Source organism: Oryctolagus cuniculus, chromosome 9 (assembly GCF_051225735.1).
Source record: "Oryctolagus cuniculus isolate XC-2025 breed Fujian yellow rabbit chromosome 9, ASM5122573v1, whole genome shotgun sequence".
NCBI lineage: Eukaryota > Metazoa > Chordata > Mammalia > Lagomorpha > Leporidae > Oryctolagus > Oryctolagus cuniculus.
In genome coordinates, this window is record NC_142875.1 from 17,359,987 (window position 1) to 17,376,999 (window position 17,013).

General features: G+C 44.7%; 1 protein-coding gene across 2 annotated transcripts in view; it reads left to right on the forward strand.

Moving 5' to 3' along the window:
• Positions 1 to 17,013, forward strand: part of ABCC4 (ATP binding cassette subfamily C member 4 (PEL blood group)) — a 269,575-nt gene that overhangs the window by 246,442 nt on the left and 6,120 nt on the right. For both annotated transcript variants that reach the window (XM_002713003.6, XM_051850536.3), the window contains one exon: positions 9,419 to 9,553. In XM_002713003.6, the coding sequence (XP_002713049.1) occupies positions 9,419 to 9,553 (135 nt within the window). The remainder of the gene's footprint in view (positions 1 to 9,418; positions 9,554 to 17,013) is intronic.

The following is a 17,013-nucleotide window of genomic DNA, read 5'->3' on the forward strand; positions in this document are numbered from 1 at the left end:
GCGGAGACAGAACACGCTCACGAGCAGTGAGTTCTGTGAAGCAGGTCCACTTACAGAGGAGAGCAAGGGTCGTAAGCCCAGGACCCACCCTGTGCCATTTGCTTCCCAGCTGAGCACCCCAAAAGGCAGCCTGCTCCGGTGTACCTCCCTCCTGGGCCACAGGACTCACTTAGCAAAGCTCTGAAGGATGTCTCACTAGCACGGGAGAGGAGCAATGGCCAGACTTTCTTGAGCAGTTCCTCCCTAACTCAAAATACGACACAACCTGGGAGGGACAGGAGCGAGGCCCTGCTATCCCAGGCGGTTGATCCAAAGCCCCCCAAAGCACAGTCCTGCTCTTTCATTTCTACACGTTCCTCGTCCGTCACCGTTTGTCCTCCTGGCTCAGCAGTGTGTTTTGCAGACTGTCCCCTAAGGATCCAGCTTCTACAATGAACGAGCACTGGGACCTTTCCTTATCGGAAGCCCTTGGCTGGCCATGGATACTGAGCAGAATGACACCTTGCTCTCCAGCTCAGTTGGGGCCCTATTCCAAATAAAATCTTTGCTGCTAAATGTACCATGTAAATTTATTTCTGAGGGTTTTTTTGTTTTTGTTTTTAGTAGCACAGCATCCATGGTAGTGACTCCCTTTAATTGTCGGGTGCTTAGAAATACTGTCGCCTTGAGATGTCCTGTTGGCCAGGGAGACAGCAAGGAAGGACAGCATTTGGCAGAACTGTCACCTGCTTGCTGCTCTCAGCAGTCGGCATATGACTCACAGGCGTGGCCTCTGGGTCACAAGCATCCTCTTAACCCATCAGCTTTCTTGCCGTTATCAAAATGGGCTGATTTGCTTAATTCTTCTTCTTTTTTTTTTTTTGACAGGCAGAGTGGACAGTGAGAGAGAGACAGAGAGAAAGGTCTTCCTTTGCTGTTGGTTCACCCTCCAATGGCCGCCGCGGCCAGCGCGCTATGGCCGGCACACCATGCTGATCCGATGGCAGAAGCCAGGTGCTTCTCCTGGTCTCTCATGGGGTGCAGGGCCCAAGTACTTGGGCCATCCTCCACTGCACTCCCTGGCCACAGCAGAGAGCTGGCCTGGAAGAGGGGCAACCGGGACAGAATCCGGCGCCCTGACCGGGACTAGAACCCGGTGTGCCGGCACCACAAGGCGGAGGATTAGCCTATTGAGCCGTGGCGCCGACCTGCTTAATTCTTTACTTAGCAATATTTCCTTGTAAATTTTGAGAACTTCAGTTTTTCCTCTCTGGATCATTGTCCATATGGGTTTTTGGTTTTTGGTTTTGTTTTTTTTTTTTTGCTTGTTTGTTTTTGTTTTTTAAAATGTATTTGAAAGGCAACGTTGGAGGGAAAGGGAGAGAGACAGAGAGAGAGGTCTTCCATTTGCTGGTTCACTCCCCATATGGCTGCAATAGCTGGGGCTGAACCAAGCCACAGCCAGGAGCCAAGAGCTTCTTCTGGGTCTCCACTGCTTTCCCAGGCACATTAGCAGGGAACTGGGTCAAAAGTGGAGCAGCTGGGACTTGCACAGGCACCCACATGGGATGCCAGTGCTGTAGGTGACAGCGTAACCTGCAGCGCCAGCCCCTGTCTTTTTTGTAAAGCAATTTATAGTCAGCCTTTCTCCCCTTCCAGTCTTGTCTGTTTCCCGCTCCCTCTCCCTGTTATAGTTGAAGCCATGGAGATGACATTCAGTTCTTTAGATGCACATCCACTCCCTCTGATGGCTGTGCCCTCTCCTCCCCGCTTCTTCCCATTGTTGGTGGCTCAGACCAAGGGGCTAGCAGTGGAGAGGGTGAAACGGATGCCTTGGGTAGCCAGGTAGGGGCAACTGGACTGGGATGGGTTGAATGTAGGATATGAGGAAAGAAAGGAGTCAGTACTGATTTCTTGGGGTGGGGGCGCCATTGAGCCAATGGAAGAATGGGGAGACTTGGGGAGAAGCTGATGTGGTGGGAGGGATGCCAGGACTGTTGCTGACTTGTCACCACCCGTGACCTGTGCTTCACCATGGAGCCACCCTCTCGCACTCCCAACTCCACTCCAGTATTGGCAGATCTGCAGTTGAGGGCTCCCAGGCCATAAGGCCACCAGCTACAGCCCAGGAGGTGCCAGCAGGAGCTCTAAGCTTGGCCACTCAAGTTGGTTTCTTTGCTGACTTTGATAGGGCGCGGTGGGAGCTGATCTCAGGGGTCCCTAGAGACCCTCATTCCATAGCTTCAGAGATGAGGAACTGCATCCATGCCTGGTGGAAGCCTGTTTTATTGTAGACCTTCTGATCATTGAATGGCTTTCAATTCCACAAAACCCACTGATGTTCTCTCTCTAACCTTGATTTTCGTTTCCAGCTTGATTTAGAAATGCCTACGTCCTTTCCAGAAAACAAAGGATGTTTCTCTTCTGCTGTTCTGAAAGCTTTGAGGACATAAAGACAAGTGGGTCAGCTGCAAAACCTCCCGCTCCGGAGGGCAAGGCCAGGCTGGGGTGTGGCTGGGGCAGTGACGGGAGCCAAGGAAGGGCATGGCCCCCAGCGCTGTCATCGTACAGTCATGTAACTGCAGGCGCTGAGGGTGTCATAGTTGCATTCTCTTGCCCCGCTGAATACTTCTCCACAAAGACAGATGCATATGGTTTTGTTTACTGTACGTAAATCAGACAAAAGGCCTTGTTGGGAAACAACTGCGCCTCCATAATAGCTTTGTTTACGTGCTGGCTCTCCAGAGGGATTTACCCAGTTTTGGTTCATTAAGCGCCATTAATGCGTTAGGCTTAGACTTCTGTTCTATGAAGCTGTTCTCTCAATTTTAACTTTATTTAACACGGTGCAGCCGTGATGACGGCTAATTTAATCTTCCTCATTTGCTCAGTTGCCACAAAACAGCAGAGCAAGACGAATTAGAAATCCGTTCTAGCCCCACTCTCTAGGTGTTAAAGACAGCGTCTTCCCTGTTGTTTTTAGGATGAGCTGGTTGCTTATCCCATTTGCTGCGTAGCCAGTAACACCACTTTTTCCTTCCATCCGTGCACGCTCCAATCCCTCCAGCACCCTGGATTCACCCCAGTAGTGTGAGAAAGAAATGGACAGGAGGGGCCGGTGCCATGGCTCACTTGGTTAATCCTCCACCTGCAGTGCCGGCATCCCGAATGGGTACCAGGTTCTAGTCCCAGTTGCTCCTCTTCCAGTACAGCTCTCTGCTGTGGTCTTGGAGGGCAGTGGAGGATGGCCCAAGTGCTTGGGCCCTGCACCCGCATGGGAGACCAGGAAGAAGCATCTGGCTTCTGGCTTCGGATCAGCGCAGTGCCGGCTGTAGCGGCCATTTTGGGGGTGAATCAGTAGAAGGAAGACCTTTCTCTCTGTCTCTCTCTCTCTCATTGTCTGTAACTCTACCTGTCAAATAAATTAAAAAAAAAAAAAGAAATGGACAGGAGAATGTGCATCTGTGTTTGTGGCCTATCTTCAGTGTTTTCTCCATCAGCAGTTAGAGAATGCTTTGGGAATGAATTACAGAGAGGCAAAACCACGACCGATTGCAGCCCTTCTGATTCTAGGAAACCTTAGACACTTGTAGTCTCCACCTTTCTTCCTAACCTCAAAATCCTATTAGTAGAGCTTTCTCAGAGAAAACAAAACTCGAAACTGTTGTAACACATCCATCAACTTGCAGGTAACTTGGCTTTTATTTAAATTCTCCTTTTTATTTTTAATCTTCATGGATGTTTGCTATAATAAGCATCCTTCGCTGCACTGAGAATATTTCAGATGGAAAAAAATAATCAGAAATATGCAGAGAGCAGTGAGTGAGTGGCCCAGTGGACTCCCGTGTCCCACGTCAGAGAACCTGGGTTCGGTCCCCAGCTCCATTCTCCGTTCCAGTTCCACGTGCAGTCTGGGAGGTGGCAGGTGATAGCTCCGGTACTTGGGTTCCTGCCATCCATGTGTGAGATCCCCAGTGAGTTCCAGGCGCCTGGCTTTGACCTGGCTCAGCCCTGGCTGTTGCCAGCAAACCAGTGGATTGAAGATCTCTCTTACCATTGTAAAAATAGGCTGAGAGATTTGATCCAGTTGTTCAGCGGCAGGTAAATAACTGCTATGACCACAGAAAACACAAACTGGGAGCCGAGCTGCTTCAGGAGAGAAGGGGAGGCACAGCCCTGCGTGTCACCGTCGTGTCACCGCAACCCAGCCTTCATCTCTGGGAGAAGAAGCACTCAGTGTCCCAAGGCCCACGGAAGGATTTTGAGTGACACTTGCCACATGCCACAGCATCTCTTCACAGAAGAATCCCAGGCACCCATTTTGCCAGCAACAGAGGCAACTTCTGTAGGCCTCTTTGTCAGCTGAAAGTTGGGGCTCCTGTCCCCACACCGCTCATGCCTGGAGGGCATCTCCCTTACTCACTCATCAATATGGGGAAGCTGTTCTGGGCTTTGCTGTCCCTGTGCCCAGCCTCGTCCCGAAGCCTGGCCTGCCCCTCGCCTTTCTCTGAGCCTACCCCGCCATTGTTGGCAGCATCCTGCTAATTAAAATGGATGGAGTTGCTTTGCAATCGGTCCACTTAATTTTTACATCTAGGACAGCTCCCACTGCTATCTGCAGATATGTGCGCCTGATAATCACATCTCCCTGGAGCTTACGTAACTGCCTGACTCATCCGATAGAATGTATTTTTCCTTCATCTACTGGAGAGCAGCAAGTGATTTGAGGTTGACGTTCCTGGAGAGATCCTGGGGCCGAGGGATGCCTAGCGCACCAGCGTTCATGTGTGCTTTATTTTACAGTTGTGTTTGGCCACCACAGGGGTGGGGTTCCAGTGGGAGACTTCAGGAGGCTACTCTTACAGTCAGGAAGGGCATTAAGACAACCCTCAAGATTCTTTCCATTTTTTCTGTACAGAAAGAAAATTTGGAGTTTGTCTTTACTTATTCTGAAAGATCTAGAATGTTTGATCAAGCCCGTAAATGTCAAAGCCAAGAGGTAAAATTGTATTCTTGGCATATTTCCCCCCCGTGTGCATCCCAGCTCGGTGCTTGTAGCATCTGCCTGTCCCGTCTTTTCTGTCCTTTCTCAGGTGTTGAATACAAATGAATCGCAAGCCTTTGGCCTCACCTCTGCACTGGCTCTTTCTCACTTCCTCTCTCTTGCCCGTAGCCTTGAATTTGAAGTGGCGTACTCCTCCAAGTCTCTAGCTCTAACTCAGTCATGCCGCATTCCCCGGCTTTGTCTGATCCCCACGGCACTGGACTCCTTCTTCCCTTGATCCCAGACTTCGCTGTCACCAAACTACACCCCTGGACGGTCACCCAGTCATGCCCTGGATCTGGTCTCCTCTGTCCTTAACCCTCAGCCAGTGCACAGTCAGTTCACCTATCACGTGCAGCGTCAGACCTAGGAGATGCAGTGGTGGAAAGAGAAACCACACAGTCCTGCCCTTGAGGAGGTGCTGGGTTTGCCTCCAGACGTCCTGGCTCATGTTGTCCTTGTGTGTGGAAGGACTGCTGTCTTCCCACCCCACCCCACTTCTCCCTGAAGCTCTGGCCACAGGTGACCTCCTGCCGCTAACCTCTACTCTGTTTTGCCTTTTGGGGGAAGAGGAGGCAGCTCATGAATGTTTCCTTCTGTTTCTTTCTTGGGTTAAAGGAAGGTACCTGTCTTTGCCTCTCCCATGGGGTATGTTGTGCCAAATGGCATGTATGCAAAGTGTGCTATGTTTGTCACATACATTCAGGAATTAGTAAAAATTCACTCAAGTATAGTAAGATTTGTTTTGTTTTCTTTTTCTGTAGATGTACTCATACACACACTAAACAGTCCTGAGTCCCGACTATAATGAAATAGTGAAAAATGGACAGAGGGAGTGTCTATGCTTCCAAGCATATATTCGTAAATTATGCCAAGTTATATGCTACCCAAAGGAAATAGTATCTCAGAAAATTCCATTTTAAAATTCTCTTTGCCCTTAAATTACTTTTGATAATAAATAACAGTGTCTTTCTGTGGGGTCTCACCTGGGAAGGAAAGAAAGGTTCAGAGCTGGGTTTGAATCCCAGCTTTCCCACCTACTAACTGTGAGGCCTGGGCACACTACAGTCTATCTACACTTCAGTCCTCAGCTCCGGCTCTCAGTGTCTTAACAGGCTGGTGTTTTGCTCATCTTTGCCCCCTGATCCCGATAGTGCAATAGGTAGTCACTTAACATTGAGTGTGTGTATGTGGGTGGGTGGATGGATGGATGGACAGGTGGGTAGATGGATGGACAGATGGGTGGGTGAGTGGATGGATAGGTCAATGGGTATGTGGACTGATGAATGGGTAGGTGAGAAAGGTTATTCTCTGCCTCCCCTCTTAATCTATTTTGAGAGTTAACAATTATAGCTGTAAAAGCAATAAATGTTCAACTCATTTAACTTTCCTTTTCAAGTTCAATAACTTTTTATTTTTTTGTTTGTTTTCTTAGTTCTGGATTAATCTCACTGATCTATATTATTTGTTACAGTACGTCTATGCAAGAGTCTATCATTGCTCCAAACTAGCAGGTTCACCCATCTGAGACAATCATTCATTTTAAGATACAGTATTTTCTTTTAGTGCACATTAAAACAGTACTAAAGAGATTGGTTTTACCTTTTGCTTTTGAAGTGTTATCTTACAAAGGTTAAAATTCGCATTTAATAAGTTATCAAGCATTCTAATGAATTATTACAATTTTACCATCCCCCAAATTGAAGACTAAGCAAATAAAATTCAGTGTCACTAAATTGTTCAGACTTACAGAGCTCAAAATATTTTGACCAAAATTCTCTTTGTGTCATTTATATTGTTACTCCTGCTTTTTGAGAAGATTTTTTTTTTTTTCTTTTTAACTCTGCTCTTTTAGCTTACGGTCAACTTTGAAAACTACTAATCTAAGTGGCATTCATGTATTTTCAGACAATATGAGGAAAGAAAGAAAGATTGTGTGCTCAAAATGTGAATAAGTTTAGGAGAAAGTTGGACATTGACAAAATATCAGCAGTACTTCTTTTCTATTAAGAATGAGGTGAAGTTTTTATAGTCAGGGAGCTCACTTGTGGTGGTGATTTTTAAAAGTTGGCTTGTGGCTTTTGCAGAATAGAGAGTTCATCATTTTATAAAGTAATTTGATTCATCTATTTGCTTAGTCTTTAGCGTGAGAGAAACCTGTATTTTAAAATTACACTTTTTCCCCCTCCTTCAACGTCAGGAGGAGTGGTTATGCTCTGTAATGTTATGCTTAAGTAAAATAACACATTCGGGGCATCCAAATTGGCATACCAAATTATAGGACATTTTAATTATTATGTGGATGTGACAGATTCAATTATTCTTGAACTCTTTTGAGAAAGCTGCCCTTAGCGGTGATTCACAGTAGTAAACAAAAGATTAACAGGAAAATACCCTTTATGAGACTTAATAAATGTTTCCAATTCAATACCAGGGGACAGAATTAACTACAGTATCTCAGCGTGGAAAAACAACCTGTGTCCTGCTCAGAGTTTGAGCGTGTTCTCTTAAGGTGAATTTACTCTAAATACAGCCTCAGCGAAGAATTAAGCACCACTTCACATCAGAACTCTTTTCCTAGATGCGTCACTGGGGCCAATTGTCTTGGATGCTTCCCTCTGAAACCATTAACCAAAGCCACTAATAAGTAGAAATGCAGGGTGGAGAGCCCCCCCCCCTTGCCTTTCCATCTCCAGTGGACATATTAATGAGCAATAAATGGCTAAAAGGCAGGCAGCTAAAGAAAGAGAGAGCAAGAAGCAATGAGAGATAATTGTGAAAACAGATATTCAGCCCCTGAGCCGTTCAGAGTGGGCTGCCCCCATGTGCTGTGTGGGCTGTGATCGCTGGAATTTGCAGCTCAATTTCTTAATTACTTCTTTAGTCTTATCCACAGAGAAAATTGGATTTCTTGAGATTTCTTCTGTGCAGAGCAATTAGGCTAAAGCTGCTTAGGGTAGCAGCTCTCTTTGGCCGGTCTTGTACTCTCAGAATAATAAACCTCAAGCAAAGCTCACTTCTGCTTGTGCCTTAACCTCACAGACAAGGGGTTAGCCCCTCTTACCAGCTGATAACATCTAGGACCCTAGAGAAATTCTAGAAACATCTTCTTTTCCAAACATTTGGAAAATCATTTATTTATTTGTTTTGCAAGGCAAAGAGAAAGAAAGATCTCCCAGCCACTGGTCCAGCCCCCAGGTGCCTGGGCCAGGCTGACTATTGTTCAGATTCTGTCAAATCAGCTGAGCAACTAATTTTCTCCCAAGCCCTAGCATCTGATATGTGTGATATTACCCAGCCTTTTAGAGAAATTGAAATTGATTTTTTTAAAGATGTATTTTATTTATTTGAAAGTCAGTTACAGAGAGAGGTATAGACAGAGAGAGCACAGAGAGAGAGGTCTTCCATCTGCTGGTTCACTCCCCAGATGGCTGCAAAGGCCAGAGCTGCACCAATCTGAAGCCAGGAGCCAGGAGCTTCTTCTGGGTCTCCCAAATGGGTGCAGGGGCCCAAGGATTTGGGCACCTTCTACTGCTTTCCCAGGCCATAGCAGAGAGCTGGATCAGAAGAGGAGCAGCCGGGACTAGAACCATATGGGATGCCAGTGCTTCAGGCCAGGGCTTTAACCTGCTGTGCCACAGCACTGGCCCCAGAATAGATTTTCTTAAATCAAGAAGACCCCTAGGGCCAGTGTTGTGGCACAATGGTTAAGCCACTGCTTGCAACTCCAGCATCCCATAGGGGAGTTCCAGCTGCTCCACTTCTGATCCAGTTCCCTGCTAATGTGCCTGGGAGAGCAGCAGAAGATGGCCCAAGTGCTTGGGCCCTATCATCCATGTGGGAGACCCAGTTGGAGTTCAGGCTCCTGGCTTTGGCCTAGCCCAGCCCTGGCTCGTGGGTTGCATTTGGGCAGTGAATGAACGATGGAAGTTCTCCGTCTCCTCTCTAAATCTCTCTCACTCTCACTCTGCCTTCTGAATAAACAGCTAAATATTTAAACAACAACAACAAAAAGATGTTTCCCAGTTCTGAGCGTATGTGTAAATACCCCTCAAAGCGCACATGGTGGGAGTTAAAGCCCTAACTTAAGATTCGCAGCCCCAAATGCCCTTGACCGAGCATAAAGTGCCAGAGGACTGCTGAGTGCCCATGAGGATAGTCTAGAACTTCCATTTTTCTTCCTCTCCTATAGTATTATCATAATAAAAGGTCAGGTTAGGCCTTTGTCTGCCTGGTAAAACAGTGTAATCAAAGCAGTTAAACACCATCCAGGCCCTACCACCCAGAGCCTTCTGTGTTCTTCTTCCCCCACCCCTTCCGAGACATTGTCGGAGTTATGATATAGGTTGTTGCCAACCCTTGTGTTTCAATGGGCTGCTTTCTGCTGACTAACAGGTTTTGGATTCAGGAAGACTGAAAGAATATGATGAGCCATATGTTTTGCTGCAAAATAAAGAGAGCCTATTTTACAAGATGGTGCAACAGCTGGGCAAGGCAGAAGCCGCTGCCCTCACCGAGACGGCAAAACAGGTGAGCGTGCGCCCCAGCGCTGTAATTAACGTTTGTCTCAAACTGCTCCCTCCTCATGGCTTGGCACCCTGGGAATGGTAACAAGCACTGTGTGCCCTTTTCAATTATAAGCCTCTAGAGACAAAGCTTCATGATCGGGCCTTAACAATACATCCTGGGTTGAAGTCAGGCCTACAGAGAGGCTGTGGTGGCAGCAGGAGAGGGTGGGGGAAGGGAGGTCTGTACACGCTCACCTGTGCAAGCAGGTGTACCTACCTACCAGGGAGAGAGACTGGAGGGTGGACTTTCCACACGGTTCATCTCTGCAGATTCAGATTCTCATAGGAGAAAGGTGTATAGCACAGAAGATGCACTCTGCAAACCCATTGCATTTCATCGGCGTGATATTTATGTAATAACACATTTGAGATACGAATGCGGTTCAGCTGTACCCAGAAAATTGGAGAGTTTAAGACCAAAATGTGGAATAGTGTTCACTCGTTCTCCATCAGGGAAATGTATGGATGCTTTTGTTTTAGGTTTTCTAATTTATAAATGAGACTGTCATTTTTTGCCCAAGCTTTCCCCCCTTTGTTGAGAGCGCCCGAAAGCTAGAGTCGGATGAGTGCTTGCAGGTTTACACAGCCTGGAAAGCATCTGGCAGCGGTGACGATGCAGCTTTGTCTCTTGCCGCCTCTCATTCTTTCTTGGAATTTGTAAGATGTGAGTTGTATCGATGGGAGGATATGTAAGATGGGAGTTGTACTGCTGGATGTAGTGTTCTTGCCACCTGCCGTGTGTGGCCTGGGGTGGAAAGACACTTCCAAGGGTGTCGCTCCCCCTCTTCGCGGAGGAACGACACTAAACCCTGCCTAGGCTTCATATCCGAGTCACGGCACCATTATGTCGCTCCCCGTCTTCGCGGAGGAACGACACAGGACCCTGCGTTGTTCTTTTGTCTGCTCGGCCCTCCCCGGGTTTGCTGCTGGTTCTTCCCGGGTTGGCTACCGACCCTTCCACCTCCGTGGAAGGGCGGTTCCCCCTGCCACATTCCCCACTTCCGCGGGGGAGCAGCACACCGCTGGCTGGCTCTCTCGGGGGCTGCACAGGTGTTCCTTCAGATAGATGTTCCCGGTGCATGTTGTCTCTCTCCTCCTTTATAGTCCTCTTCCACCAATCCCAACTCTGCTACCCACACGCTGAGTACGCTGCTCTCCTCCAATCAGGAGCAGGTCCTACAGTTTATTGGTTGAACTGGAGGCAGCTGCGTAGAAGTTGTTACTCCCTTCTCAGCGCCATATTGTGGGAGAGCAGATGCATAGAATAAGTCTTAATTCCAGTAACAGTCTAGTCCGAGTTGCTCCCCACACAGGGGTTCATGGTGAGGCTCACTTCTCCTGACCTCTGGCCATGACAGTATGAGAGTGCTGTTCCTTCTTCATTGTTTTCTACATTTCTCAGATTTTCAGTCCTTTTGTGCAAAAGATTTAACCAAAATCTAGCCTAGGTTCCCTTCTGTCACCAACTCTCTCATCTCTTCCCTCTTCAATAATGAGGAGCTGTGCCTTCCACACTGTTCATGGGGTATTTCTTCGAGTTCTGCTTCCATCCTCAAAGCTGTTCAATCAATGACTGAGTGTCCACAGTATCATTCTGGGTACTGGCATACGTGTTGGATGTGCCATAGTCACTGATGATGTAAGCCAAGGAGTAGAGAACAGCAGGGATGCTTGATGAAGTTTGGAGCCATGGTGATGGTGAGGATGATGATTAAACTCGATACCCGTTTTGTGACATGTACTGTGCTACACTGCAGCTTCTCTTACCATTGCCCACTTAGAAGGCTGAGACTTGGAGAGGGGAAGAAAACTGCTCAGGGTCACGTGGATAGCTGAGTGATTGGCAGTCATGGTTCATACCTGGGCTTAGGGACAGCAGAGTCTGTTCTGAACTTCTCATAAGGACTGAGGTTGTATGGGAATGTGGTGGGAGGCTTCTCTTGGAGCACTAGATAGGAAGTCTTCAAAAGGTCATGAGAAATGCGTATTTAATAAAAACTATGTGTGCATTTCAAATGTTTTTGCAGCAAAATATACTTGGAATTCCACTTTCCACAAACTTTTTGTAGTACCCTTGTAATTTTTTTTTAATGTCTGAAGTATATGGAATACTTTCATCTTCGAGAGTGTCACCCACTCAAAGCTTCCTTCATAAGACCCAATCAATCATTTGGGATTCCTTGTATAATCTAGGCACAAAGGAGCCAAGAACTTCAAACCTTTTTGTTCTTTGACACCTCAGGCATTTCACATCAAAGAGATGTGTCCCCACCTACATGTCAAAGTCCCCACTTTAAAAATATGTTATCATTATATTATCTAGGCATTGAGTAATGAGAAATAGATCATAGAATTTTAGATAGATCCATGTAATATAATATAGTTCAATACTTTATTATGAATTACTTAAACCCCCAGTAACGTGACCCAGTATTGTGCCAGTTTTTGAGAGAGACAGAAATCTTTTCTTTCTGTCAACATTTTAATTCAAGTATAACATACCTGTACAAGTAGACTAGCGCATAGGTCATACAATTAGGCATCTCTTGATCCCTGAACCAGTCATCAATTGTGCAGCTCAACAAAATTGATAGTAACGTACATTTGCATAGTTCTTGCATGAATGACTTCACGTAATCCTCCCAACAGTTCATTTTCATCCCACTTTATTGATGAGGACATTGGATCGAGGGTTCTTTGGGAGGCACAGAGCCTCAGTACAGAACAGAGAGTAAATTGTTGGGTAAATAGGCCCCCAAGGGATACTACATTCTGTAGAATGAAAATGCTTTCCCTTGTTTTGTTTAGTATCCAAGGTGGTGCCAGTCACCCAGCTCACACAGTGGCACAATGTCCCTCTTGGATTTCAGCCCTTCCTAACCACTGGCTCAGGTCACTTCTACAGAGACGTAAGGAAATACGTATCTTGATTCCCACCTGAGTTCCATGTCTTACTTCATGTTACTTTCACACACACTTGGTCCTCTTAGGAGAATAAGCTGTCAAATTGTCAGCCTTTTACATGTACAGGCATCAAATCTCAACGCATGATTCGGAACTAGAACACCATGAGGATTAGTCTAAATCAACAAGCTTTTCACTCCCAACAGGTTAGAATTCATGTGTTTGAAAAGAAAGTTCATCGTGTGGGAATAGGCACTTCCAAGTCACGTACTCTGGACGACAGAGTTGCTTTTCTGAAAATGTAGGTGCAGGCAAGCTGAGTCACCCTTTGATTGGCCTCTGTGAATGATCCATGAAAAAGAAAAAATTTAGGCATGTAAAGCTGAAAGGTATATTCATTTGCTTAGGCTGGCATAGCAGAATACCACCGAGTGGGTGGGCTGTTGTCTCCCTGTTCCGGAGGCCAGAAATGCAAGATCGAGGTGTCAGCAAGAGTGGGTGTCCTCTGAGGTTTCTTTTTTTGGCATGGTGATGTCACCTTCTCTGCCTTCATGTGGTCTTCCGTGTGTCTGTGTGTGTCCTAATCTCTTTGTCTTAAGTCATATTAGATTACACAAAAGAGGTCAATTTCCCTTTTACAGTTCCTGTCTCCAAATCCACTCACATTCTGAAGTACTAGGTTAAGACTTCAACATATGGGTTGGGGTGGGGGGCAGGAGACAGGCAATTCAGCACACAACAGTGGATGAATCCCTGTCATGTGATGTCCTTAATGAACCAGACCTGCCAGAGGCCAGATGTGCAACGGAGATGCCATTGTGTCTAACTAGATGTTACCGAACACAACTCCAAAGTGAAGAAATTCCAACATCTGGACTCCAGCAGTCTGGACTTACTTGACTAGGTGAAGGGGCACTTTCAATCACGGGCCTTATATGTAAGTTCAAGGTCTGTAGCCTCCAGGGCCTCATCTGTAGTGCAGGATTGCCAGTACCTTGGCGTCTTCACAGTTCCTTCACAGTCAGAGGAGATCATGTATGTTTAAGTGCTTCTAAGAATATAAGGCCGTTTGTAAATACAAACAAATTCTATCTGTTTGATCAAATTTGCTCACTTTTAAGAGGTTATAGATTGAACTCCTTACCTCTCAACAATAACAAAAGTATCTAAAGTTCTAAATAGCTTGAGATACTCTAAATAACACAAAAGTATGAGCTCTAAGACTTGAGTTTCTTATACTGTATTTTATAAATAAACAATTTCTGCTTTTATCTTTAACTTATATTTTGGTTTATTTTGCTTTTGTTTCTTAAAACTTGGATGCTATTGTTTTCTTCCTTGCTTATTAATACAGATGTTTTAAGGCTGAATTTTCCTGTGAATATTGCTTTGGCCATATCCTGTAGGTTCTGACATGTAGTGTTTTTGTGATAGTTTGTTAAATATATTTTTCCCTGCAGTCTTTGTTCTCACTTCCTCATTGGTCCAGAAGTTATTCAAGAAGAAGCTTTTTAAAACTTCATGGTTGTAAGGGCTTATTTATGATTCTTTACCATCTTACTTCTCTTTCATTGTTTCATGTCACACATGTTGTGTGTACTATTTCTACAAATGTGTTGTAGTACATGGGCAATTTTTCTGAATGTTTTTGGTCATTAAAAAGCAGGAGTATTGGCTGTTTAAGGTATAGAGCATAATAATTGAATTGATCTACTTTATTAGTTATATTATTTAAGGCCCCTCTGTTGTTTTTATTGGTCCATTTAATGTGACTTGAATTTATTTAGAAAAGAAAATTAGTCCCATGCCCTACATGTCTTCTCATAGTTCCTCTCATCTTTCTGTGGGTAAATGGATGCTATGATTTTCAGCCTACAGATGCTCATGAATGGTGTTTTCACTTTGAATTCTGTTTTCCACCATTTTAAAGTGTCTTTCTGTTATTCACTTAATGTTCTCGGCCCTGAATCCAAGCTGACTCAAATCTAAGATCAGGGCCCTATTTTCACATTGCTTTCATTTACTGCATATGTCTATAATTATCTTTCAGTATCCAAAAGTATGTCTCTTGTTTATGGCATCTAGTTAGGTTTTGCTCAGAGATTTAATCTTAGCCTTTTACTTTTGACAGGTGAGTTTAGTCCATTTACATTTATTGGGTTCATGATTATATTTTTGTTCCATCGTGTTCTGCTCTGTTGCTAGTTATTTCATTGTTTAACTTATTATCACTGATTGTTTGCTTATTTGTTTATTGTTTTATGTGTGATCCTTTCATTTCTTCTAAATACTCTTTGTCATTAACTCCATATGACAACATCAGTACAATTCTTTCCCTCCATTCTTGTATCAAATTTTAATTATTTACTTTTACTTCTGCACTTTCCCTTCAAACCTTAAATACTGGGGTACTGCAAAACATTCTTGGGAAATAGAATAAAAAAAGATATGTTCATTTTGATACAAAAAATTTGAAATCCGTGCAAAATTTTTCAGAAAACACATTTTCCATGAGCTTTTTGAAGTCTTCAAGTATTCTTTTCATTGGCACTAGAATCTCTTACTTACTGCATGTCTAAAATATTTGTCTACTGCCTCTCTAATTTGACTTGCCTGGCCATAAAATTCTTGAGTTATACTTTCTTTCACTTGGTATGTTATAATTTTTAAGGTCTTCTAGCTCTGTTTGTTTATATGGCCAGGTTAGGCATACTTGGTCTTTCTTCCTTGGATACCAAAAGGATTCTTTATTTTGAAGGTTATTAATTTTTCTAGGACTTCATGGCATACCCATTTATACATTAGCTTCAAGTCTTTTCGTGTGTGTCTGGAAGTTTATTTGAATTATATCCTTGAAAATATTTTTCATTGTTTTGTCCTCTTTACAAATACCAACCATATACATGTTGTATGTCCTTGCCTATTTTGTGAAACTAATTTTTCCTAAACCATTTACATTTTTTATTAACTTCCGTATATTTTGCTTACTTGTGCAATCCTGCACACCTCACTGTTTTTTCCAGCAGTGATTCTTCACTATGAGAATTAACTTTATAAAAAGTTGTGGAGGTTCAAGTCCTAGATTGGGTGGCCCCACTGGTGTGGTGTCTGGCGAGAGTGATAGATAGCAGTGCCAGAGCCCATCCAGAGGAAGTGTCCCCTGGGATGTCAGGAAGCAGAGATGGGCTCTGCCCAGCTCCGGCTTTCATGACGAACCCTCAGGAGAACTGCCTTCTGGGGACCGACTCCCAGTGAGCTAACAAACTCCCACTAGGTCCTCCTCCTAAACGCCGTAATTGGACTGTTTCCACCCTTTTGGTACCGTTAACTTAAGACATCTGGCTTTTAGTGTTTTGTTTGCTTATTTATTTACTTCTTTCTTTTTCATTTTTTTAGAAAAAGAGAGAGAGAGATCTCTTCCATCTGCTGTTTTATTCTCCAAATGCCAGTAATAACCAGGGCTGGGCCAGGCCAAAGCCAGGAGTCCAGAACTCAGCCCAGCTCTGCCATGTGGGTGGTAGGGATCCAGATACCTTCATGTGCTGCCTCCTGGCTCATTAGCAGGGGCCAGATTGGAAGTAAAGGAACCAGGACCCCAGCCAATCAGTCCAGTATGAAATGTTAGCATCTCAGGTGGCGTCTGAAACATTGCACCAAATGCTTGCCCCAAAAACTTTGAGATTCAAATGTCTATATGAGTTTGGGAGCTAAATCCAATTCAAAGTGTATCAGATAGTGGCTAATCTTTACCCTGCCTTCAGTAGAACTGTCATTTCTTTGATAATTTGATTTTTATCTTCCATTTCACTTCTGGCATTTGTCAGCTTACTTTTCAGCATCTTCCATTGTTCTGCCATGATTCCCTGTACTATTGTGTCTCTGTTGTCCACAGCTTGATTGTTCTGCTATATCATTTTCTTTTAGTGTATTACATTGTAATTGTTCATAGTTTTCCTTTTCTCAGTGTCTACACATCTGTTACGTTTGTCTTGTTCTTTTGTCTTTTTATATAGTTTATAAATCCTATATTACTTCTTTCATCATCACTAGTTCTAGTCATCAACTTTCTTGGGGAAAAAAAAATGATTGATTGATTTGAAAGGCAGAGTTACAAAGACAGGGAAATGGAAATCTGTGAATCTTCTGGTTCGCTCCCCAGATGGCCACAATGGCTGGGGCTGGACCACGTGGAAGCCAGGAGCCAGGAACTCCATCCAGGTCTCCCACATGAGTAGCAGGGGACAAGGGTTTGGGCCATCTTCTGCTGCCTTCTCAGGCACATTACCAGAGAGTTGGGTCAGAAATGGAGCAACCAGAGCTGGACCAGTGTTCTGATATGGGATGCCAGGGTCACCACTGCACCACAATGCCAGCCCTCCTACTTACTCAACATCTTGATTGAAATGAGTTTTCCCAAATAGCTACAGGATAGTTGGTGGCCAGGGCATTGTTTCAGGCTGAAGAGACAGACACAGAGAAAGGTTGAAAACGTGTATTTGTTTAGTCTTCCCACCTCAG